The 25,627-nt window shown below is 37.3% G+C and overlaps 1 protein-coding gene and 1 non-coding gene across 2 annotated transcripts in view; both read right to left on the bottom strand.

The window, feature by feature from the left end:
- Window positions 1–414: 414 nt before the first annotated feature.
- The window catches only part of DCBLD2 (discoidin, CUB and LCCL domain containing 2), a 99,322-nt gene continuing 74,109 nt past the window's right edge, over window positions 415–25,627 (bottom strand). The window contains exons 8-16 of the mRNA XM_032150324.2: window positions 24,990–25,205; window positions 23,567–23,691; window positions 18,081–18,231; window positions 17,213–17,299; window positions 16,939–17,064; window positions 13,820–13,913; window positions 6,564–6,613; window positions 5,540–5,677; window positions 415–4,819 (exon numbers count right to left, since the gene is read on the bottom strand). Of these exons, the coding sequence (XP_032006215.1) occupies window positions 4,350–4,819; window positions 5,540–5,677; window positions 6,564–6,613; window positions 13,820–13,913; window positions 16,939–17,064; window positions 17,213–17,299; window positions 18,081–18,231; window positions 23,567–23,691; window positions 24,990–25,205 (1,457 nt within the window). The 3' untranslated portion in view covers window positions 415–4,349. The remainder of the gene's footprint in view (window positions 4,820–5,539; window positions 5,678–6,563; window positions 6,614–13,819; window positions 13,914–16,938; window positions 17,065–17,212; window positions 17,300–18,080; window positions 18,232–23,566; window positions 23,692–24,989; window positions 25,206–25,627) is intronic.
- LOC116467612 (U6 spliceosomal RNA) lies at window positions 10,939–11,045 on the bottom strand. The gene has a single exon (XR_004247830.1). It is a non-coding gene; the product is annotated as a U6 spliceosomal RNA (small nuclear RNA).

Below are 25,627 nucleotides of genomic sequence, written 5' to 3'. Positions count from 1 at the left end.
CTTGCCTGGCTACCTAGGGTGCACCAGAGAATCTGATCCAATGCAAGCCGGTCAATCCTACAAATGTGATGAGCTAGTCTCCCTTCCTATATTTTCATGAATGTAACCAAAGGCCATCTGGAGGTAGGGGAATGAGAGGTGAAGGAACAGGACAACAGAAGTTATAAGGATGGGTAAAAGTTGTCAGAAGAGGTATGAGCTGAAGAACGAATTACTCTCTTTTGAACAATAAATACAATTGGGAAACACTGGAAAACCATGGCTTGATTACTGACAACCAACCTGCCTCTTTAAAGAGGGTGTATAAAGGGTGAAATACATTAGATTTGGCTCAGAAACAGAATGCAGTACTTATAAAGCAGGATAAAGGGGAGAATAGTAGTAGTTGATTTAACCCAGATCAGACATTATGAATACCACCATATGTTTTTGATTCTTCTTACGACTTTGAGGTGCAAAAGGAAGAAGGTACCAGAACTGGAATCACAGGTAATCAATCAGTGTGATTTTCCCCTCATACCACACAGCCATAGGCTGCAGTGTGGCTGCTGAAGTTCAGTTGATATAAAGTAAATCATGCTTCAAAAAGGATGGTGCTGTGGGTACACAAGGACATAAAGATGGGAATGATTGATTGACAGACACTGAGGACCGGGGTGGGGGGAGAGAGGGGAGGGCAAGGGCTGAAAGACTGTGTATTGGGTACTATGCTCACAACCTGGATGATGGGATCATTCATACCACAAACCTCAGTATCACACAATATACCCAGGTAACAAACCTGCACATGTACCCTTAGAATCTAAAATAAAAGTTGAAATTATTTTTTTTAAAAAAAGATGGCGCTGTTCATAGAAAAAGTCAAATTAAAAACCAATAGTGGCATTTTCAAATGTTGCTGGAAGCACAATATTGGCCATAAATTAGGTTAAAATCGAAGAATCTGGCATTTTATAGTGTAAGGAAAAGCTACAAACCTCAAGGTTGTTTTATTTAAACCAAATAATCTGAGCAAGACATATATACAATTTATTAAAAACAAATGAACACATTAAAATTTCACTATTTTACAATCTAAATTCTAGCAACATATACAAATACTGAGTGACTACAGTACATGCCGAGGTAAGAAAAGTACATTCTGGGAGAATATCACTGACACTCCTCAAACCGTTTTTATTTCCAATATGTATTTCAATACATGTTTGTTTCCACTTTTCCCAGTGCCACCAAAAAAAAAAAAAAAAAAAGTCACAAGTTGGATTACATGAGAATTGGTGCCACAGTTGACTTTAAAAGCATTTTAATAACCATCCAACTCTTACTTAAATTTTGCAGTTTAGGGACTTCAAGTTCAGAACCAAAAAGCAGAGAATCATTTCATCTGACATGATGTTTCTACAGGCCTCTTGCTCTCTAGGTGACAATGCAGAGCCAGGGCAAAGGGGTTCAAGCTTTGTCACTTTCCACAGCTTTGTGGCCACATTCATATTTAGATAAGCTCGGACTCTGCTCCCCTCTTCTGGGGATGGGGAGAGGCAAGTGTGTATGTGTTGTCATGCTTACTGCATTAATTCTTCACTCGAACCGCTTACATCAGTGAACAAACCCATTGTTCAATGCAAAGTGCAAACAGTGAAACATGAACTTAAATAAACTTGACTAGACCCATCACATCCAACAGGATCTACTTAGATTTACAGCATTTAATAAAGTATAAGTCAGAATTCACAATATCTTAAACTGTGCTGTTTCCTAAGATCAAGTAACAGCCAAGTCAGTGTAATTTTATGAAACCTGTAATGGCCACATTTGTTGTGTCTCTGATGTATTTCTATAATTGTATTAACAGGAAAAAACTTAATCCAATACACCAGTGACTTTGAGTCTTAAATGTTGCAAGCAAAGGATAAAAATCCAAGGGAATTTTGTCAGATATGGTTACTTTCACATTTTCAGTTGTTACTTGATTGTCTCCAAAGCTGTATATGTATCAGACATATAAATGTAGTAAAAAAACAAAAACAAATAGAAAACCTCTACTATAAAAACCAATGAACTAAAAAGAAGTACAAAGCAGAAAAACCATTTCAATCAGGCTCAGCTCTTCATCTGGAAAGTAAAGTTTATATAAAAGTCGTAAAAACTAGATATTTTATAAAAATTACTGGTAGTTTAAGGATAACACAGTGGCAATATGAATTGAGTATTAAAATATGCATCATTTCAGAACACACTTGCCTCTCTTAAAAAAAAAAAAAACCCAAAACTAAACAGCAACAACAAAAACCTCCAGGAAAAAACAATCAGGTATACACAATTAACACAAGAATAGCAAACTTCCTTGGGAAAATGAAATAGTTACCAAAAACATCTCTCTTAAAGCTTCAAACAGGTATATTACTTGAGGAAAAGTATATTCTCTGTGTACTAAGGATGAATTAAAAAATCAACTGGTTTGCTCTCTTTCCACCTGAAAAGGGATGGCTGCATTAATACATGTGCTTCACACATCCATATATGTTTTAATAAAAGGCTAACATCTATGTCTTTTGTTTCAAACATTTTGAAACAAAATATGTATTGATTCAGTAAATGAAATCGCGCCTCAAAGTTTGGAGAAGGAAAAGCCAGTGAAAATAAGGCCAACAAAACCATACTACAAAAGGGCAGGAAGCCTGCAGAAATAAACAGTTCTCTTGCTGAAGCGATGTTTTAGAATACTGATATAATTCATGGAAGCAAGAAAACAAATACTGTTCATCTTTATTCAAATTGAGTGAATTCTGGCAACATCATAATCTGGTGGCTCAGGCCAACAGAAGTGACTAGAACTTTATGGAAAAGTACTGTTCAACATTAAATCTACAAACAAAGGTTTATGGAAGAGGGAATGTCAAATTTATATATTTTTATCATACGGTGAGCTGCTCATGTCGTCTTGCCAGTCTGAAGGCTTTTAAAGATGGTTTCACATTGTTGGCTAATAAATTACAGATGATTTCTATTTTGCCGTGTCTAAAACTAGCTCTGGGCAGGTATGAACAAGTCGTGACATGGAAGCTGCCAGGAGGTATCAAAAACAAGGCATGAATATTCATTTGCTAGGAAGCTATAATGTCTGTTCCCTAGGTGACATACAGGACTACTCAAACCTCTTATCACACAGACAAAGTGCACGATCACGCAGTCCTGGAAAATACACGTTAGGTTTATATTTTGTGTAACAGTTTATGGAAAACTGAAATGAAAAAGTATTTTTTCTGACTAAAAATATAAAATACTTTGAGATTCAAGAAAAATGTATGTTTGTGAATGTATAAAACCAAAAAGGACAAATTCTGGTTACTTTTTAAAGAGGTAATTTATATTACTTCTGAGTGAATAATTTTGCCTTTCACTGTGATAAATATAAGTGGGTCATGTTTACAGTATTCCTTTAGAAGCCTTCAACTTTTCATAACTCTCCTAGGAGAAATCCCATTGCAAATAAAGTTGGGGGTGGGAGAAGAATCTCCTTTAAAGCTTTCAAATCATAAAGTTGTTCCTGTTTACACACAGAGGAGCATACTTAAAAGACATGAAGGGATCTGAATTCATGAGACTAAGGCAAGCATCACTCATCAGAAATACTCAGACATCTTATAAACACAAGAATGGGGCAAGCCACCAAGGGCCTCAAGTGGAACACGCAAGGATGAGACCAGGCCATATACTGTGAAGCATTAAAGCTCTAAAGAGTGTCACAAAGTGAAAAAGCAATCCCCCTGCTCATTACAAGTCAGAGAATCCCAGCTATAGATCTTAAGATGGGTAAGTGGATATGGCTGCAATCAAAACAATGCTTATATCACTAATTATTAAAAAAAAATCCAGAAAAGAATATAGGAATAGAAGAGGAAATCATGATAGTACCCATCTTTCACAAAGACTAGAATTTCAAGCCATTAGGTATTTCAAGAACAGTACCGTGCGTTACTGCCAGTCAGGCTTACAGAGCCATCTCGAGTTCATTAATGTACCTGCAGCATTGGTAATAAATACTCTCAGTGATTTTTAATTTCTCTGAAGTGCATTATAGGGAGCTTTTTCTGTATTAAAAATAGTGTTCTACAGTAGTATCAAACAGGACATTTGAAATTTAACAGGCGAGCAGTAACTGTGCCACCATAACAACTTTAAAGCAAGATGGCAAGATTAGTAGTTTCCTGTACCTCAGTCACCACATTTTCCCCAACCACTTCAGTGACAGATATGTAATACATTCTATATATTACTACCACTAATAATTAAAAAAAAAAAAAGGCCATGTGCTTTAAAACGATGCTTTGTAAAAAGCAGCATCACCTTCAAAGGATTTCTTTAAAAACATCACATTCCCCATCCCTTCCTGCTCCTGATACTTCTTGTGTGCTCTGTGGCACCTGGTACACCAATTCGTCTGGGGCAGGTGGACCTGGCTTCCCACCTTTCGGGGTGTCATACTGGGCCTGGGCTGAGGAGCAGCTGTCAGTCCTGGAGAGAAGTGTATTGTAAGTTCCCACTAGTTGGGGAGGTTGGTTCCCCGTAGCTTTGAAAGTGGATGTGGAGGGCAGACCAACTGAAGCTGTGGGGTGCCCCGACATGTCCATGATGATTGGGGTTGCATACTCAGGCCCCGTAATTGGGAGTGGTTCAGCATAGGCATGATAAACTTCCTGCCCTGGTGAGTTGTAAGGATCTAGGTCTGCATAGCCTGCTTCTTTTCCTTCTTCTGGTTTAAAGGTAGATCTCTGATGAAGTGTACCAACAATTCCTCCTACCAGTGGCTGAGCATACTCTGTGGATATCACAAGACAACAGAAAAGTCATTTTACTAGTAAAGAGATTGCATAATTTAGGGTGGCAGCTGCAGATTACACTAAAAGCAAACATTCTTTAGGGTACTTTTGTTGCCATCAGTAGTTAATCTGCAAGAACTTCGAAAATTAAAATTAAACATACTGTCTAGTACTTCTCATAGTAATAATATACCAGAAAGTCTCATTCATGTAATTTTGCATATAGAGTTTTCACATATGTTCTTTAGATTTACAGACAAAATATTTCTTTACTGAATATTTCCTTTCTGAATTATTTTCAGAATATTTCATTGGAAAAGAAACATTCAGTTACTGGAATAAAAATCTTGAAAAATAATTTCAGAGATTTTTTTCAAATATTAGGAAATATTTAAAGTAAGTATGTACTAGGCTAAGAGGATAAACACTGTAAGGCTTCTTCTGTCTTTCCCGCTCTCCTCTCAACATCTCGGGTCTCCCCACAAGCCTCGGTTAACATACGTAATGCCCAGAGTCTTTAGAACTTTACAGACAGAACATCTGAGATACAGAAATGACTCTCTGAAAAGTCACCTTTTAAAAAAGTGGTTCTACCTTTAGGAAACAATTGGTTTCTTAAACATGAAAGGGATCAAAGAACTGTAAATCCCAAAGCACTTTATAGCAAGCCTAAGCAGTTTCTCCCTCTGCCTGGTACCAGAAGGCTGCAACATAGTTACCTGCAGAGTCAGCCTGCAGCACTGTGGTGACTTCTCTCGGACTCAGGTGATTAACTTCGCTGCTGCTATAGCGAACTGGGGTTTCCTCATGGTCCACTGCTTTTGCAGGAAGAAACTGCTTCATTCCTTTCCACCAACCTTCATTGTGATGGTAAGCCAAAGAGACCATTAAATAAAAACCTGTATCTCAAACAGTAATATCAAGAGAGAAATCCTGTTGCATTTAAGCCATTTCTATAACAAATATCTCCACAAACTTGCCTTTATAATCAAACTGTTTTGTTTTTTTTTTTGCTGTGATAGACTATCCAGCACCAAGCAGTACATGGTAGCAATCTCTACCAAACACATGCAGGCAAATCACTGTTAGTATAGTACAGCCAGATACAGTATCTATTTTAGGGGTGGCTTTAATTACGTTTTTCCCAAAAAATATTTTCCAAGATCTACCCTGGGGCACTAGCTGCCCTTTTCTACCCTAGCCACAGCAGTGAACTCTCCTGGCTCCTAAGAGCTGATCCAGTAGTGAGATTGGGAAGTGAGAGACTGGTAGGGGGGCCCCTTTGGTGTCACTTGCAGTAATTCAGAAGATGACAACTCATCATGGGAGACCTCCCAATTCCTAAACTGCTGGACTTCACTTGGTGAATAACCATGGCAGAGGACAAACACACACCGTGTCCTGGAGACCACAGTCTTTTGTTTCTTACTCAGTGTTCATAAGGGCCACAGAAAGCCAGTCTCCTCATGAGAAACAGATATACAGGACAAACTACACAAGTTTTCCAGAAGAAAAAGAACAGAGCTTGTTTTAAGAAATTTGTACTTTTCATTTCATTACTTAAGAACTACAAGAGATTTTGCGGAGGGTAAAAATGGTGAGAACTGAAGAGTAATGCCATTGTTCTAACAGTGTCGGGGAGTTCACCTGGGCCTGAGAATGACTCTCTTTTTTCACTACTGCCCCCTGTAGGGGAGGGACATCCCTCTGATAGAAATGAGATGCAAAGACCACATGAGTTACCTGCCCGGTCCCAGTAGGGTAAGTCATAGGTGCCTTCGGTTTTTTTCTTTCTGGAAAAATATAGAAGAGAAGTTAGCAAATAGAGTAAATTCACTGGTTAGACATTTATGAAACTACAGAATAAACACCAAAGTTAATAATTAGTCTAGAGTACATATCTCTATTTGCTGATCTACCTAAGGGAGTCCTCTATTTAATTCAGCTTTCAAAGTTGCCATGCTGAGGTTTATAAATCCTGGACTCTCAGTAAACAACTATCTTTTGCCATAGCTACCTTGTTACCTACCTATTACCCACTCAAAAGGGATAAAAGAAATGTAAAAATGCGAAGTCTGTACATGAAAAGACTGAATCAAATCAAAGAATCACCTCTGATATGTGGGTTATTATAGGTGAATTATGTTAAGTCTGTTTTGGTTTCAAATAAAGATATCATAAATCAACTGAGTCACAAAATTCACAGATCTAAAAAACCCATCATCTTCTGGTTTTCTATTCTGCATTTTTTTTCTCCAACTTCTTGCTTTTTCTTCTACAGTCTTTTTCCCCAGAGAAGTTTAAAGGGTCCCATACCCTTAATTGCATAGATCTGATTCCTCCAACCATCCCAGGATAAGTCAATGCTACCACTAACAGCGAGAAGTGGAGAGGGAAGAGAACATGACTCTCCAGGCCTGGGAGGCACTGAAATTCTCTGGGGGAGGTGAGAGTCACGTATGCAACAAACAAGATTCTCCCCAGTCCACCTCTCAGAAAAATCTCTCTTCCCTCCACTAAGAACTAGTATTTACTAGGTGCCTTTTAGAAAGAAAAACCAAGCAAATGAAATAACATTTTCAGATTCAAGGGTGTAAATCTATTCAATTCAAATTAGTCTTTGCAAGCTAAGGAGAAGGCAGATATTATTCTAGTCTACAGATGAGGACAAGACGGCTATGCGATCGGCTCAAGATCACAAATGTGGTTTTCCTTTTTTTTTATTATACTTTAAGTTCTAGGGTACATGTGCACAACGTGCAGGTTTGTTACATATGTATACATGTGCCATGTTGGTGTGCTGCACCCATTAACTCGTCATTTACATTAGGTATATCTCCTAATGCTATCCCTCCCGCTCCCCCTACCCCAAGACAGGCCCTGGTATGTGATATTCCCCTTCCTGTGTCCAAGTGTTTTCATTGTTCAATTCCCACCTATGAGTGAGAACATGTGGTGTTTGTTTTTTTGTCCTTGGGACAGTTTGCTGAGAATGATGGTTTCCAGCTTCATCCATGTCCCTACAAAGGACATGAACTCATCCTTTTTTATGGCTGCATAGTATTCCATGGTATATATGTGCCACATTTTCTTAATCCAATCTATCATTGATGGACATTTGGGTTGGTTCCAAGTCTTTGCTATTTTGAATAGTGCTGCAATGAATGTAACGTGTGCATGTGTCTCTACAGCAGCATGATTTATAATCCTTTCGGTATATACCCAGTAATGGGATGGCTGGGTCAAATGGTATTGCTAGTTCTGGATCCCTGAGGAATTGCCACACTGTCTTCCACAATGGTTGAACTAGGTTACAGTCCCACCAACAGTGTAAAAGTGTTCCTATTCTCCACATCCTCCCCAGCACCTGTTGTTTCCTGACTTAATGATCACCAGTCTAACTGGTGTGAGATGGTACCTCATTGTGGTTTTGAATTGCATTTTTCTGATGGCCAGTGATGATGAGCATTTTTTCATGTGTTTGTTGGCTGCACAAATGTCTTCTTTTGAGAAGTGTCTGTTCATATCCTTTGCCCACTTGTTGATGGCGTTTTTTCTTGTAAATTTGTTTGAGTTCTTTGTAGATTCTGGATATTAGCCCTTTGTCAGATGAGTAGATTGCAAAAGTTTTCTCCCATTCTGTAGGTTGCCTGCTCACTCTGATGGTAGTTTCTTTTGCTGTGCAGAAGCTCTTTAGTTTAATTAGATCCCATTTGTCAATTTTGGCTTTTGTTGCCATTGCTTTTGGTGTTTTAGACATGAAGTCCATGCCTGTGTCCTGAATGGTATTGCCTAGGTTTTCTTCTAGGGTTTTTATGGTTTTAGGTCTAACATTTAAGTCTTAAATCCATCTTGAATTAATTTTTGTATAAGGCGTAAGGAAGGGATCCAGTTTCAGCTTTCTACAAATGGCTAGCCAGTTTTCCCAGCACCATTTATTAAATAGGGAATCCTTTCCCCATTTCTTGTTTTTGTCAGGTTTGTCAAAGATCAGATAGTTGTAGATATGCGGCGTTATTTCTGAGGGCTCTGTTCTGTTCCATTGATCTATATCTCTGTTTTGGTACCAGTACCATGCTGTTTTGGTTACTGTAGCCTTGTAGTATAGTTAGAAGTCAGGTAGGGTGATGCCTCCAGCTTTGTTCTTTTGGCTTAGGATTGTCTTGGCAATGAGGGCTCTTTTTTGGTTCCATATGAACTTTAACGTAGTTTTTTCCAATTTTGTGAAGAAAGTCATTGGTAGCTTGATGGGGATGGCATTGAATCTATAAATTACCTTTGGAAATATGGCCATTTTCACGATATTGATTCTTCCTCTTCATGAGCATGGAATGTTCTTCCATTTGTTTGTGTCCTCTTTTATTTCATTGAGCAATGGTTTGTAGTTCTCCTTGAAGAGGTCCTTCACCTCCCTTGTAAGTTGGATTCCTAGGTATTTTATTCTCTTTGAAGCAATTGTGAATGGGAGTTCACTCATGATTTGGCTGTTTGTCTGTTATTGGTGTATAAGAATGCTTGTGATTTTTGCACATTGATTTTGTATCCTGAGACTTTGCTGAAGTTGCTTATCAGCTTAAGATTTTGGGCTGAGACGATGGAGTTTTCTAAATATACAAAATCATGTCATCTGCAAACAGGGACAATTTGACTTCTTCTTTTCCTAATTGAATACCCTTTATTTCTTTCTCTTGCCTGATTGCCCTGGCCAGAATTTCCAACACTATGTTGAATAGGAGTGGTGAGAGAGGGCATCCCTGTCTTGTGCCAGTTTTCAAAGGGAATGCTTCCAGTTTTTGCCCATTCAGTATGATACTGGCTGTGGGTTTGTCATACATAGCTCTTATTATTTTGGGATACGTCCCATCAATACCTAATTTATTGAGAGTTTTTAGCATGAAGGGCTGTTGAATTTTTGTCAAAGGCCTTTTCTGCATCTAGTGAGATAATCATGTAGTTTTTGTCTTTGGTTCTGTTTATATGCTGGATTATGTTTATTGATTTGCATATGTTGAACCAGCCTTGCATCCCAGGAATGAAGCCCACTTGATCATGGTGGATAAGCTTTTTGATGTGCTGCTGGATTCAGTTTGCCAGTATTTTACTGAGATTTTTCCATCGATGTTCATCAGGGATATTGGTCTAAAATTCTCTTTTTTTGTTGTGTCTCTGCCAGGCTTGGTATCAGGATGATGCTGGCCTCATAAAATGAGTTAGGGAGGATTCCCTCTTTTTCTATTGATTGGAATAGTTTCAGAAGGAATGGTACCAGTTCCTCCTTGTACCTCTGGTAGAATTTGGCTGTGAATCCGTCTGGTCCTGGACTTTTTTTGTTTGGTAGGCTATTAATTATTGCCTCAATTTCAGAGCCTGTTATTGGTCTATTCAGGGATTCAAGTTATTCCTGGTTTAGTCTTGGAAGGGTGTATGTGTCCAGGAATTTATCCATTTCTTCTAGATTTTCTAGTTTATTTGCGTAGAGGTGTTTATAGTATTCTCTGATGGTAGTTTGTATTTCTGTGGGATCGGTGGTGATATCCCCTTTATCATTTTTTATTGTGTCTATTTGATTCTTCTCTCTTTTCTTATTAGTCTTGCTAGCAGTCTATCAGTCTTGTTGATCTTTTCAAAAAACCAGCTCCTGGATTCACTGATTTTTTGAAGGGTTTTTTTGTGTCTCTATCTCCTTCAGTTCTGCTCTGATCTTAGTTATTTCTTGCCTTCTGCAGCTTTTGAATGTGTTTGCTCTTGCTTCTCTAGTTCTTTTAATTGTGATGTTAGGGTGTGCATTTTAGATCTTTCCTGCTTTCTCTTGTGGGCATTTAGTGCTATAAATTTCCCTCTACACACTGCTTTGAATGTGTCCCAGAGATTCTGGTATGTTGTGTCTTTGTTCTCATTGGTTTCAAAGAACATCTTTATTTCTGCCTTCATTTCGTTATGTACCCAGTAGTCATTCAGGAGCAGGTTGTTCAGTTTCCATGTAGTTGAGCGGTTTTGAGTGAGTTTCTTAATCCTGAGTTCTAGTTTGATTGCACTGTGGTCTGAGAGACAGTTTGTTATAATTTCTGTTCTTTTACATTTGCTGATGAGTGCTTTACTTCCAACTATGTGGTCAATTAAAAATATGGAATGCTTCACGAATTTGCGTGTTATCCTTGCACAGGGGCCACGCTAATCTTCTCTGTATCGTTCCAATTTTAGTACGTGTGCTGCCGAAGCAAGCACCACAAATGTGGTTTTCATAAAAAGCCCAAGCCATGTGCTTTTCCTACTAGGAAACATTCTCCAGTATAAGACTATATTTTTGATAGTAAATGCATCCTCATTTTAAAGTGTAGGTATACTTATTTCATTATTTCAAAGTACAGTATAATATAAAATTTGTGGAAAAGATAATAAGTGTTGAAGATGTTAATGAAACACTTGAATGGAAAAGAAATAATAAAATATACTGATTAAACACCTTTCTCCCTGAAAATGCTCTAATCATCATATGATTTAGAAAAAAAAATAAATCATCTTTTCTTAATAGAAGTTAGATGCCCTATATGGCTAGGACAACAAATTTATGGCATCGGTATTAGCCATAGGTTGTACTATAAAGGATTTTATAAACGTAAGTGACAAAGCTTCTGGTTACTTATTCATTACATAAAAAGTGCTTAGAATGAGCTCTGGATTCAATAAGCTGCAGCTGTTTTTATTATCATGCTCCTCCTCCCTATTTTCCACAGCACATTAATGGCATCTGCTCCTTTACTCCTTGTCATAAAGCCACTCATCAGTGATTTCAACTACATTCCTAACAGTAACTTCAATTCTCTAGCTCAGATCTTGTGTCCTTAACGCCAGGTGTGTGGTCGAATTGCCTCAGGAGTCTGGATGTCCACAGGGTCCTTTCAACACTATCCCAAACTGACCTCAGGCTCTGTCTGACTCCTGCCCTCTCAACAGCGGCACTCCTCCGTCCTCCCCCTCACACCCCGTGCTTTAATAACAGTGAGTTATACTTTATTTATTATGTGTTCAGAGCAGCAGTAGGTAAGAGCACGATCTCTCAAGTCTGGTCCAAAACTCCCCTCTGCCTATGTACTAGCCGAGAGACCTTGGGCAAGTTATTTATGTTGTGTCTCATTTTCTCCTTCTGTAAAATGAGGCTTATTATAGTGCCTGCTTCACAGATTGTTTTGAGGATTAAATTAATTAATACAGGTATTTGGAATAATTATGTGGAATAGTGATTAAGATTAGCATTCAATTTTCTATAAAGATTAGCTACTGCTGCTGTGGGCCTCATCACTACTATCACTGTTGTTGCTAAGTTCCTTAAATGCATCATACTCTCTCCCCTTTGGAATTTCTTAAAGTCCTTTCCTTTCCCTATTGTTCTCATACTAATTTGCTGTGTCTCTGCTTAGACAGCCTGCTCATGAAGGTGGGATCCACTAGCTTCCTCCCATGGCATATATTCTATGGCTGGTGTTACAGCGGGGAGTTTTTTTTGCATTGCATCCGTTCCTAATCTGTAAGCTTTGGGGTTAATCACTGGAATCCCCAGCACGTGGCTCAATACTTTACACAGGGTAACAGCCAAGTATTCAAATATTTGTTGCACGGCTGAACAAATGAAGTCATTCTCATTCTCCACCAAACCTGTCCCTCCTGCTCTGTTATCTCAACTCATGACACCTCTACTGGTCTAACTGCACAAGCCAGAAACCTCAGATTCCTCCTGTATCACTTCTTCCTTACTAGACAACTAGTCATACATCCTGTCAATGCTACTGGGAAACATCTCATCTCCATCTCTTCTCCCTTTCCTAGAATCAGTGTGTTATGTGCCTGCCTGGCCTCAGTGGTTTCCTAACTCATCTTGTTAAGTGTCAGCCTCTCTCCTCTTCAATCTACCCTTCAAAACAGCCACCATCTTTGTACAATCATCTGACAATATCACCTCTTTGCTTGACACTCAAGTGACTTTCCATCTATAGAATAAAATCTAAATTTCTCTCTTCCAGAAAAGCCTTTCCTGATCCAGGCCCAGACTGCACCGCTATGGTTATTTCTCAGGACTCTCCCATGCCAAGCGTACATGCGATGACTCACTATTTTGCCTACATTCCATATCTCTGTGCCTTTACTCAAACAATTCGCTCAGGTTGGGCCATTCTCTATTGCTATGGTCTGAATATTTGCATCTCTCCAAAATTCATATGTTGAAATCCTAACCCTCATTAGAAAGTGGGGCTTTGGTAAGTGATTAGGTCATGAAGGCAGAGTCCTCATGAATGGGATTGGTGCCCTTACAGGAAAGGCCTGAGAGAGCTTGTTTATCCCTTCCACTATGTGAGGATCGGGCAAGAAGGCACTGTCAATGAATAAGCCAGACGGCAGGCCCTCACTAGTCATCGCATCTGCAGTGTTTTGATCTTGGACTTCTCAGCCTCCAGAACTGTGAGAAATCAATTCTATTATTTATAAGTCACCCAGGTTATAGTATTTTCTTATAGCATCCCGAACAAAGACATCTACCTTCCTCTATCTAGCCAACAACAATTCCTTTAAGGCAAAGCAAGCCAAACTTGAGGATTCCCCTTTCCCGAAGAAAAAACTTCAGTTAATTCTCATGGTTCATAACTCATCAAACCACATGATACACTTCCTTGTTAGTCAACCCTGCTAAACACTTCAGAGAAAGGAGTTGTGTCTCATTCTTTAAGTAAATATCACTATCATGTGTCAGAAATTGTTCATATTAATGTACATATCCCAGTGTATAATGCAGAACTTGATACAAAAAAGGTACTTAGTAACTGATTGTGGAATTGAACTCACTTATTTTTAATGGGCATAAAGGAGAAGCATGAAATTTTCATTTTAATAACTACCTTAACTCTCACTCTCAAACAGGTAAACACTGTGTGTAGTTCATCTTCTATATTTAGCTTCTACTTCACATTTGGTAGTTTTGGACTCAGGTGAACTAGCTATGTACTGACCTGTTTCTCCAGTGCCAAGCACACACTAATATGAGAATGAGAGTAGTGAGGACCATGACCAGCACAGGGACAAGAACTGCAGCCAGCGCTACATCTGAAGTTACAAAGACAAAAACAGACAAACAAAAGCCATATTAACGCCAAAGGCAGAAATCACCAGGGAAAATTAACCACATCATCTTTCAACATTTTTCTACCTCACAGAAATACCATAAACATTATTTGTCAAGACTGGGCATGTGGTGGTAACTGCAGAAGCTTTTGCAGATACACAGAAGCTTGTTACACTATTCATTCCATCTGTGTAGAGATGGGAAATTTTCCTAAATTTTTAAATCACTAAAATAAAATTGAAAGACAAATGAAAAATTGGGAAAATATATTTTCTACATATGTGAAGAGTTACTGTAAATAATTATTATATTGTAGGGCATTACAAGTCAAATCCAAACATTTAAGAGAAAAATCAGTAGAGATTAACTAGCAATACATTAAAAAATACAAGTAACCATTAACTATGTTAGCTTCACTAGTAATCAAAGAAATACAAGTTAAACAACCAACACAAAAAAAGTTAAAAATAACTTAAAAACAACAAAATACTACTTTTGCTAATCAAAGTGGCAAATATTTAAAACAACAACTAATTGATGAACAGGCTACCAGGAAACAGTTATTTTTTAATGGAAATATAAACCGATACTATCTCACTGACTGGCATTTTTGGGCAATATGTACAAACATCTATTGGCAATTCCATTCCTACAATTTATTCTCAGAAACTCAAAAAAGATGCATCCTTAAAGATATTCTCCCTGTTTCTGTGTAAGAGTGAAAAATTGGAAATAATCCAAATGCCCAAAAATGAGAGGGAATAAATCATGGTATCCTCCCTAAAAAAGAAAATAATCCAGCAATTGAAATGATGTTACATCATAATGGCAAAACATTCATATATATATATATGGGAAGGTAACAATGTGGTGTTAAGAAAGTCAATTGGAAATGTGTGTGTGAGCAGGTCAGAAGCCAGCATAATGCTGGAACTGGGAGAGATTTAGGCATCATTTAATCCCCTAATTTCACTCCAGAGATAAGGAATTCTAGGCCCAGATATAGAAAATGATCTGCCTAAGGTCACTTGGGATATTAGTTTTCTCCTTTGTCGCTCAACCCCCTACTTGCCATGAAGATGATAATAGCAGCACCTGCTGATATTTACTGGGGGCTCAGAGCCAGACACTGCAATGAGTCTAACCTGCAGCATCTTCTTTATTCCTTAAAACAACTGTATCCAAAAGAGAGAAAGAGGCTGAAGATACAGGAGAGGGAGAGGATAATCAGTAAGATCGGGTCCCTGAAAGGTGGATGGAGGGGAACCAGGGCACAGGTGATATAATCAGCCTTGGGCAACATAAGGAAGCCCCCTTTTCACAGCAGTGAACAGAGGCTATGGATAGGTTTGTAGGCTCCACAAAAAGGGAGTTTCACTGGAAGGAAACGCCCTACTTTCTCTGTGAAGTTGGAGCGGTAACTGAGAGTGGGTGAAGATGTCGGGTGAAAGGTTTGAAAATAAGGGGAATATTTAAAATAGCTATAGTTGAGAACAAACAGAAGAGCTACTACAGCCTTTCAGAAGGACAGCCAGCTGATGCCACGGGCCCCGCTGAGGGAGGACCTGGAAACTACAGAGGCACAAATCTGACCATGACATAATCTTTTCCATGAAATCACTCTCAGCCTGGCTGTAAAAATGGAGAAGTCCATAAACAGAAATGACTTAGACTAGAAAGCACTCAGAATTCACAAAGGTAAATGTGCTTTTTCTGTAAGATTAGTGAGACAAGAGAAGATAATCGAGTTTAGATGGATGCTGTGTGATTTAATCAGAGGCTTTAAAACACCTTCTTAGGTTCAAAAAATAAATTTATATACTACCATCCCCCCAAAAAAGAGACAGGAGGTCTTTGAGAAGACCAACTCATTCTTTGTTATTCTTTTTGGGCACACAGGGATCCTAATTCTGGAAGGAAATTATTTAAAGACTCTTTTTAGCCTTGAGGTTCTGAGATGCAATCAGATTTTAAGATCAGCAACACTTTTCAGTGACTGATCTCCATCCAGACATGTGGTCTGGGATTCTGCCTAAGTACATGCCTTCTGACAACTGGTAAGCAGTTAAAAGATGCTGAGATCTCCTGCCTCTGAGAACTCTTGATTCTCTCTAGCTGTACCTGCAGCATGAGAAAGAAATTCGTCTTTGTGAAAACACTTCAGAAGATGGGAAAGAAACCAACACGGGGAAAGTCAGAGAAAGTTATCTGAATCCAGGCAAACTTTCAAAAAATGAGAATGACTGAAGTTCTATGTGGCACAAATTACTTTGGATGAACTGCTTTCTCTCTCTGCACTTTCCTGAAAACAAGTAAGCTTTTTATGTGACAACCCTGATACTTAGTCTGCTATGACACTGACACTTTTTTGAATTCAATTGAAATTTTGTTTTTCAACAACTAGTAAGACTACTATGTTTTATATATTTTGAGACCTTATTTATCACTGACAACAAAACTTGAAAGTAAATTCTAATAAATTTGTATTTATGATCTTAAAAAATATAATTGCAAACACTTAAAAAGAGACCAAAGTTTTTTTATGAGTATGTTAACTCAGAGTATTTTTTAACAATTATTACTTTCTACTAAAAGTTCTGTTTTTATTTTCCCCTTTTTGCCATCAAGTTCCATATCCATCAAATTAATATATTATCAAGGGAAACAAGTTTGTTTCCTGCTATGATTTCAGTTATTTCTAGAAAATATTGTATTTCTAAGCCTGAGAGTCAACATGTTTAGCTGTAAGGAAAAATAAATCACAAGAGGCCTGCAACACAGTGGCCTTCTCTAAATATTTAAAGAGCAATTCTACATGGCAGCAGAGACTACAACTTAGATCAATGCAGTCTTTTCCTATGAAAGAAAATAAATTTTTTTTTTTTTGCTATACTTAAAAACTATAGTTGGAAGAAAATAAACTGAAGGTTTAAAAATGCCCATGAAAACTTTAGTTAAAAACAAAACAATACTATGTACTAGGCGTTCATTTCCATGTTTGCATACCTTTGGTTACATTTGGAGTTACGGTAGTATTTTTGATATCAGGACTGGCAGTTGTTTGTTCTGTCTGTGCAGGAAATTCATTGCTACTGCGAGGTCGTAGTGGTTGCGTAAATTTTGGGGCACGACCTTTAAAAAAGTTTTAAAAGCTCTTTATTTTTTAATCTGTACCAACTGGATTAACATAAACTTATTTGATAATGCTTTTAATATATTTTTGTAAAGTTGCACCATCAATCCAAGGAATATCAAATTCTCACATTAAAAACAGGCATACCTTTGGCTATTTTTGGAGGGTTTGTAGTGTTTTTGAGGTCATTGCTGTTCCGAGGAGGTGGAGGTTGAGTAAATTTTGGAGGACGACCTTGAAAAATGGTTTAGAAAAATTTAAACATTTTGTTTTTAAAAATCATAATTAAAAATAGTAATGCTAAATGTCTTCAATATTTCCTAAAGTATTTAATTCTGCAGAATAATTTTAACTCTCAGAGAGAAATATACTGGAAGGATAAATATTATACTCTGTAATAAATGCACAAATATACAAGGATTTCTCAGTTTTTAAATAATTAAATCATCTGAAAATAATTTTAGGAAGAATAATGGGGTGGAAAGTGATATTGAATGCTAAAGCTATAAAGGAGTCATCCACATTTTGATATAGTACTTATTCAATTCATTTAATAATTATTTATGGAGGGCCAACGATGTGTCAGGCACTGTGGTAGCCTTTGGGGGTATAAAAGTAAACAGTATATTAAAATGCATAATATTGAGATAAATTATTCTTGCTTTAAATGTATTGTTACAATCTTTCAGGCTTATGTTAAACAAATATTACAGTACATGAGACCTGATTTAAAATTATTAGGATTGAGACTAAATTTGGAAAGTGATCTCATTTACATTATCTCGTGAATGATGCTATTTCTTCTTCCACTTATAATTTTGGAAACCATTCTGATAAGTAACTTTTTAATATGGTAACCATTTATTTTTTTTTAAATCCCTTTAAGAAGATATTGTAATTAGAGTTTAACCAGAAAAACACTCACATTATTGATTACTCTCTCTGAGAACAGCAAAACCATTTTAAATTGGCAATCCAGTAAAAATAACATATCTTAAACACACTGTCTCTTTACCTTTAGGAATAAACTGACATCCGAGCAGCTCCATTTTCATGGCAATTTTCTGCTGCCATTGGGTAGGATTCACTCTAATAAAACGTGCAATAATTGGTGGCAAAAAGTTATTACGCACATCCTGGTGATAATCTTTGTTTCCTTGAAATATCTTTAAAAAAACAACAAAAAATTGGTACTTTAAATCAATAGAGGTCAGGGCTAAATTTCTCCACTTAAACATATTTTTGTTCTTTGCTCTAGGCCTTAAATTACATCTGTAAAGTATGACAATAAGGATTAATTTTTAAGAAAATAATCATAATTTGGAAAACTATTAAGATGCTGCACATTTTAATCAAAAGTTTATAAAAGAAAAATATTTAATATAGAAATGATTTTAAGATGATTTAAGAACTTAACAAGAGGGCTAACTTGGCATTTGGGTAAAAGGTTTCAAATCCAGTGAGACAATTTATCCTATTAATAAATTAGTAACTCTAGTCCTGTGGAATTACCAACTATTTAAATATATTAATTTTTATTTTTAAAGTAAAACAAAATTGATCATGCCAGGTCTTAGGGGAAATATTTTGCTTGTGTACTTTTCATAATTTTTCTCTCAACAGGCTGAAGGTGAACATATACTAAGGAACATATACTAACAAACATATAACAGATATATACCTCCACCTACTGGATAAACTGCATAAAGACAGTTCTCCTATTATCCCGGTTTTCGTTCCATGCTGCCATTTAAACTAGAAGTGACTTTGAAATGCTATTTTATGCTTAAATTATTAATTATTTTTAGATATAGAGTCTTCCTCTGTCATCCAAGGAATGCATTGGCGGGATCATAGCGCAATACAGCCTAGAACTCCTGGGCTCAAAAGATCCTCCCACCTCAGCCTCCTGAGTAGCTAGGACTACAGAGGCGCATGCCAACATGTGTGGCAATATTTACTTATTTATTTAGAGAAGAGGTCTTGCTTTGTTGCCCAGGCTAGCGTGCAGTGGCGCAATCTTGGCTCACTGCAACCTCTTCCTCCCAAGTTCAAGCAACTCTCCTGCCTCAGCCTCCTGAGTAGCTGGGATTACAGGAGTGCACCAACACACCCCGCTAATTTTTTTATTTTTAGTAGAGACAGGGTTTTGCCATGTTGACCTCAAGGGATCCATCTGCCTCAGCCTCCCAAAGTGCTGAGATTACAGGAATGAGCCACTGCACACGGTGATTTTTTATTTTTGTAGAAAGGGGTCTTGCTATGCTGCTCAGGCTGGTCTCAAACTCCTGTCCTCAAGTATACTCACACCTAGACCTCCCCCAAAATGCTGAAATTACAGGTGTGAGCTACCATGCCTGGCCTGTGACTAATTTAATAATGCTTGTAACTAAATAGCAACAAATGCATTATAAAAATAATCCCTAGGTAAAAATATGAGTTTAGGTGAATCTCATTCCCTTAACTACTTCAAGCAAATAATGATAGTACCTTAAGCACTTAATTATTTATAAAACATTTTAATGTAACTAATTCAGACAACCCTATGAAATAGAGGGCACAGGAATCTGTAAGTGGATTGCACAGCTAGTCAATGACAGGGCAGCAATTTGACTCTGGGTCTTCTGACTTAAGTATGGCCTCCAATAAGCTAAAAAAGAGCCCTGTTTGTTCTCTAGGTCAGATCAACTAGGTAGTTTCTAAAGACCATTAATAAGCATATATTGCCTAAAATCAAAGTGATTTTTTTTCTAATCAGCTAAGGTGAGATTAAGTAAATGTTTAACTTCTCAATCAAGCTATTTCCAAGTATTGTGGTTCTATTTCTTCTTGGCTAATTCACTTGGCATTAGACTATAAATCTCGAACGATGTGTTAATATCCTTCATTTCCTAAAAAGTTTGTTTTGCAGTTACAGTAACTTCCATACTAGTGAGCCCCCGTGATTTCCTCAGATATTACTCTGAAATAAAATGAAAGGCAATTATTTTCATTCTTACTATATTAGTGGAACAGGGACGATAACAAATCATTACTTTAGCATATAAAAACTATCCTTAAGATCTTCCTCTATATTGCTGTCTCGATTTTATAAAAAGTAAAAAAGATTTGCTATAGCCAACCTATGAGCATTTACTGAGAATCCTCATGTACAGAGAAGCATGTGAGGTGTCATGAAAAGAAAATGGATATGGTTGCTACGGTTCCCACCCTCAAGAAACTTAAATTTTATTGATTACCACACATCAATATGGCATAATGTTAGAAAGAGATATATTATGAAAACAAATTGTGTGTATATATATACAAATACCATTTTCTGAAAACAAAACCAAATGCAGTCTCTGTGTGCTCATGCACATGTGCAGGCTCAGGAAAGGGGTAAAATGAATACACCAATTACCCTTGAGTTGGAGGTGATGAGGGAGCAGATGGACTTATATGAGTGGGAAAAGACTGTTAATTCATATAATTCAATGTGAGGATTTGCATTTCTGACCATGAGAGTAATGGATTAGACTTATTGTTCAGCCCTATACATACCTGAGAAACTGGATAATATATATGAAACAATGGTTCTCAGTCTCTGGACAACAGGCTGCCTTGGGCAATAATGACCGAGAGAAGGGAAATAAATAAGGTGAGCCCTGCTATTTATTGCCCCAGTACTGTCTGTAGAGAGTTTCCAGGCCACAGTGCAGGGAGAGAGATCCCTAACAGAGCCTGCTGGTCTCACTGAGTTGCGGAGACAGAGCTGAGAGCGGGAGGCCAACAAGGTAGCTAGAATTTGTAGGCAGAGATTAGGAGAGAAGAGAGCTATAAAGATAGCATGAGAGAGAGAGAGAGAGAGAGACACTTCTAGGATATATAAGGAGTTTTCCCTTACATCTTCAGCTGCATGTAAAGAAATGACCTATGGCCAGTAAAAGAAACACTGGAAGGAGTCAGCAGGACAAGTCTCAGAGCTCCCTAGGTCTGGGAATTCCTTACACTGCCAACAGGTAGAACAGAGAAACCTCATAATACATGGGACACTGCAGTGCGTACTTACAACAGTATTGTATCAGTGGTGGAGAAAAATAAGAAAACTAAAGGCTGTCCAGGTCCTGCCTAATGAAGTTTAAAAGCAAGCCTTGAAAATATCACATTGTTTCCAGTAGCTTAACTACATCCCAGAACAAAGCTCAAAAATATTTAAGGGAATAATAATAATAAAAAACTCCAGCACTAAACAATGTAACACAATGTCTGGCATCCAATAAAAAAAATTCAGGCAGGTAAAATATGATCCATAATATCAATCAACATAAAAAGACCCATATATGACAAAGGATAACATTAGCAGATGAGGATATTAAAAGAGCTATTATATATGCTCCATGTTCCAGAGATAGAGAAAAGCATGAGCATGTAAAGACACATTGGAGACATCTTAAAACTCCCAAAATGAATATCTAGAGGTAAAAAATACAGTATCAGAGATAAAAATACACTGGATGGGATTAACAGATTAGACATTTCAGAAGAATAGATTAGTGAACTTGAAGACAAAACAGAAAACTTTCAAACCAAAACACAAAGAGAAAAAGACTGAAAAAAATAAAGAACGGAGCATTGGTGAATGGTGACATACCTTCAAGGGTCATAATATTCATAAAATTAGAATTGGGGAAGGAAAATATTTGGAAAAAAAAAAGAACTGTAATTTTCTAAATTTGATGCAAATCATAACCTACAGATCCAAAAAGCTCAAAGAACCCCACGTAAAAAAAAAAGAAAAATATAAAAAAGCCGCATCAATCAAACTGCTTAAAACAAATGATAAAAAGAAAACCTTAAAAGGAGCCACAGAAAAAAAGACGTATCACATATTGAGGAACAGAGATAATAGCAGAATTCTTGTCAAAAACAATGCAAGCCAGCAAACAGCAGACAACGTATTTCAATTATTGAAAGGAAAAACCAAAAAAAAAAACAACAAAAAAACCACTGATCAACCCAGATTTCTACACTTAGAGAAATTACCTTTCAAAAATGAATGCAACAAAGAATCTTTTTCAGAAATATCATTTCATGTTGTTAGAAGTTTTTATAGTATAAGCCTGAACAATTCTTAACATTCCAAAAATTTAGCTATATTTCACAAGCAAAATAAATGTGATACAAATAAATATGGATGTGGTAGGAGTAAAGAGTAGTCAAGTTTAGGGGCATGAAGTAGAAGATATGTATGGAGAAAATATTGTTATTTTCTTTAACAGGGAGAGGCTCACCAAAGATGAAGTTCATGTGACTCCAAGTAGAAGAGAAGAAAGAGGCCTTGAATAAAAGCAGAGGACTTAAGATGCATATGAAAGATAATGAGCCCCTGGAGGTTTTTGAACAGAGAGATGAGAAAAGTAGTAATTGAAGACTTTTTAGCAAATCATACATGATAAAAAACAAAAATATATAATCAAAATCAAACTCATAGGAGAGTTTGAAAAAATGTCATCATCGTTTCAGTTCTTTTTTTTCCACTTTGAGACAGAGTCTCCCTCTGTCGCCCAGGCTGGATTGCAGTGAAGTGATCACAGCTCACTGCAGCCTCAACCTCCTGGGTTCAGGTGATTCTCCCACCTCAGCCTCCCAAGAAGCTGGGACTACAGGCATGCGCCACCATGCCTGGCTAATGTTCTGTATTTTTAGTGGAGATGGCGTGTTGCCATGTTGCCCAGGCTGGTCTCAAACTCCTGAGCTCAAGCAATCCCAAAGTGCTGGGATTACAGGAGTGAGCCATCATGCCCAGCCTCATAGTTTCGGTACTGATGGGAGACATCTATCTTCCTTAGGCACAAGGACTCCTCCATTTAAAGGTCAAAGGGATACACATCTGAATAAGATCCATCTCTGCCTGCTCCCCACCCCTTATCATTTCCTCTGGCTCATTCCAGCATCTTCATAATTTGTTGCTAACTAAAACAAAGATTCCATAATTATAATTAGATGCTAGAGCAATTCTTCATGTAAGAAAAAACAGAAGTTTCCCAAGATTAAAGTTGGTGAGATGATCTTCAGATGAATTTTCGTCTCTAATATCCTATAATTTAATGCACGTTGGTTTCAGCTTTTTTCTTTTTTTTTACCTCTTGCCTACAGAGTAGAAATCTAGGAACAAAGGCTCTCCATCATCTGGTGAATTGAAAAAAGCTTCATAAAAATAAGAAATTACAAGGTCCCTTTTAGACTTTCTTAATAAAGTGTCTAAACAATTCAATTAAAAATGCAATGACAAAAATCAGAAAAGTACTCACCGTTACAATCACCAAAAAGAACCTAGAACTACTGAGAATTTTCTAAAGTCAGTAGAGTAAGGCCAATAACACTACCTAAAATAACCACAAGAGAGTAGTATAAGACATTCTAAACTTCTACATCTCTTTTATACAGGAGAGCTCTGTGACTTTTGGCAACCGCCCATTTTAAAAATGTTTTTTAAAAATACCTTGGTAATCATTTTACCTTATCTTGCTCCACACCAGGCTCTCTGTACACAGTCCATTTCTGCCCATCATCACTGTACAGGATTCTGTAGGCAGACACATAGTAATTATGCTCCACCATGGTGGATCCAGTGGTTATAATGCCTGGGGAATGAAGAGTTGCTTTCATTAATGCACACGGTCTGATTCCCTAAGTTTGTTCAGCATCAAAGTATAAACACTTGAAATGCACAGCTCGAACATTTCTAATTATGGCTCATTTCCATATCCAAGTGCACGTTTTCAGCATAACCATTACTAAATCCTTGGCCTTATTCCCTTGGAGAGATAGGAAGAATTATGAGTGTGCATTAAGTAAAGAACTATTCTGTTTTGGTGTCTTGTGTTTATAACGTCGTAAAATAGATTTTGACTACTGGGTAAGATGACTTCCTGGGAATGAACAGATTAAAGATGATTATTGGTATTATTTACAGTACCAAAACAAAATAAAATTTTAACAAAATTAAACCAATCCCAACCAATTATTCTGACCATTTGCTAAGTTCCCCTAAATTAAATTTATACTCTCCACATGTGGAAAATTGACGATCTCATCATTTAAAATGGACTCCTTTAACATAAATTTCTCTTAATGACTGTAAGAGACCATTATTTTAGATGTCTCAAGACCACTTTACTGAAACACGACCTTAAAAAAGAGTCTCATTACAATGGAAACAAAAAGCTATTACAAATTAAATACTGTGATGGTTAATACTGAGTGTCAACTTGATTGAAGGATGAAAAGTATTGTTCCCAGGTATGTCTGTGAGGGTGTTGCTAGAGGAGATTAACATTTGAATCAGTGGACTGGGAAAGGCAGAACCACCCTCAGTCTGGGTTGGCACCATTTAATCAGCATCAGCACGGCCAGAATAAAAAAAGGCAGAAGAAAACGTGTAAAGACTAAACTGGCTTAAGTCTCCCGGCCTACATCTTTCTCCCATGCTGGATGCTTCCTGCCCTTGAACATCAGACTCCAAGTTCTTAGCTTTGGGACTTTCGGATCTTCGACCATAGACTGAAAGCTGCACTGTCGGCTTCCCTACTTTTGAGGTTTTGGGGCTCAGAATGGCTTCCTTGCTCCTCAGCTTGCAGATGGCCTGTGGGACTTCACTTTGTGATCATGTGAGCCAATACACCTTAATAAACTCCCCTTTATATATACATCTGTCCTATTAGTTGTGTCCCTTTAGAGAACCCTGACCAACACAAATAACTCCTTTTCTCTGCCATGTTTCATAAAATGTGTCTCCAGTAATATTAACATCAGTGAAGAAAATATAAAACCACATAATTAAAATTTTAATGCCTTAATTTTCTCTGAAAATCTTAGATGTTACCAGTTTTTCAAATAAAATAAGTGTTACAAACTGCTCTAGAAAATTTTATCTCTTAACCTGTTATTTTCTTTTCCTTATTCAAATCTATTTGTAACCACTGGTATTCATCAGTGGCAAAAGCAGCCCAAGGCGGTCCAGGTTTTTTCAGCCTGGCTTTTTCGGGTTTCCAACTGTTCTCTTGCCCTGTGTGGTCAGTCCACTCCAGCACAGATGATGCTGTTACTTGAGGATCCGCGATCACACCAGACTCCATCCCCAGTGTTCCATAACAGCCTGAAACAAAGAAAAGACTAAATTTGGTTTCCAGGTATAATTTCAAAATGCATGTAGACCTGCTCACTGAAAACTTTCTATTCCATCTTTAATTAACATACACTACGCTAATAATACACTGTAACAGAGAAATTTCAAAACTAGGCAAGTGTTTCTTGGGCATATGTCTTTGTGTATCATTAGGAAACCTACAAACATGCTCATTTACAAGCATGACTATTAGTTTAATGGAGATACATTATCTTCTCCCTGGGACACTCTCCCAAAATAACTGAGTAACTCACTCCTTTACCTCCTTCAGGTTTTTGGCCTATGTTGCATTCTCCCTGAGGTCTTCCCTGGGAGGAAGCCCTTCCCAACTTCAATCCAGTCCTCCTTCTTTATTTTCCTACATCTTTTATCATGTTGTAAACAGTACATTA

This window comes from Hylobates moloch, unplaced genomic scaffold (assembly GCF_009828535.3).
Source record: "Hylobates moloch isolate HMO894 unplaced genomic scaffold, HMol_V3 SCAFFOLD_4, whole genome shotgun sequence".
NCBI classification, from domain to species: domain Eukaryota; kingdom Metazoa; phylum Chordata; class Mammalia; order Primates; family Hylobatidae; genus Hylobates; species Hylobates moloch.
The sequence above is the reverse complement of the archived record's forward strand: the minus strand, read 5'-3'. Positions and strand labels throughout refer to the sequence as shown.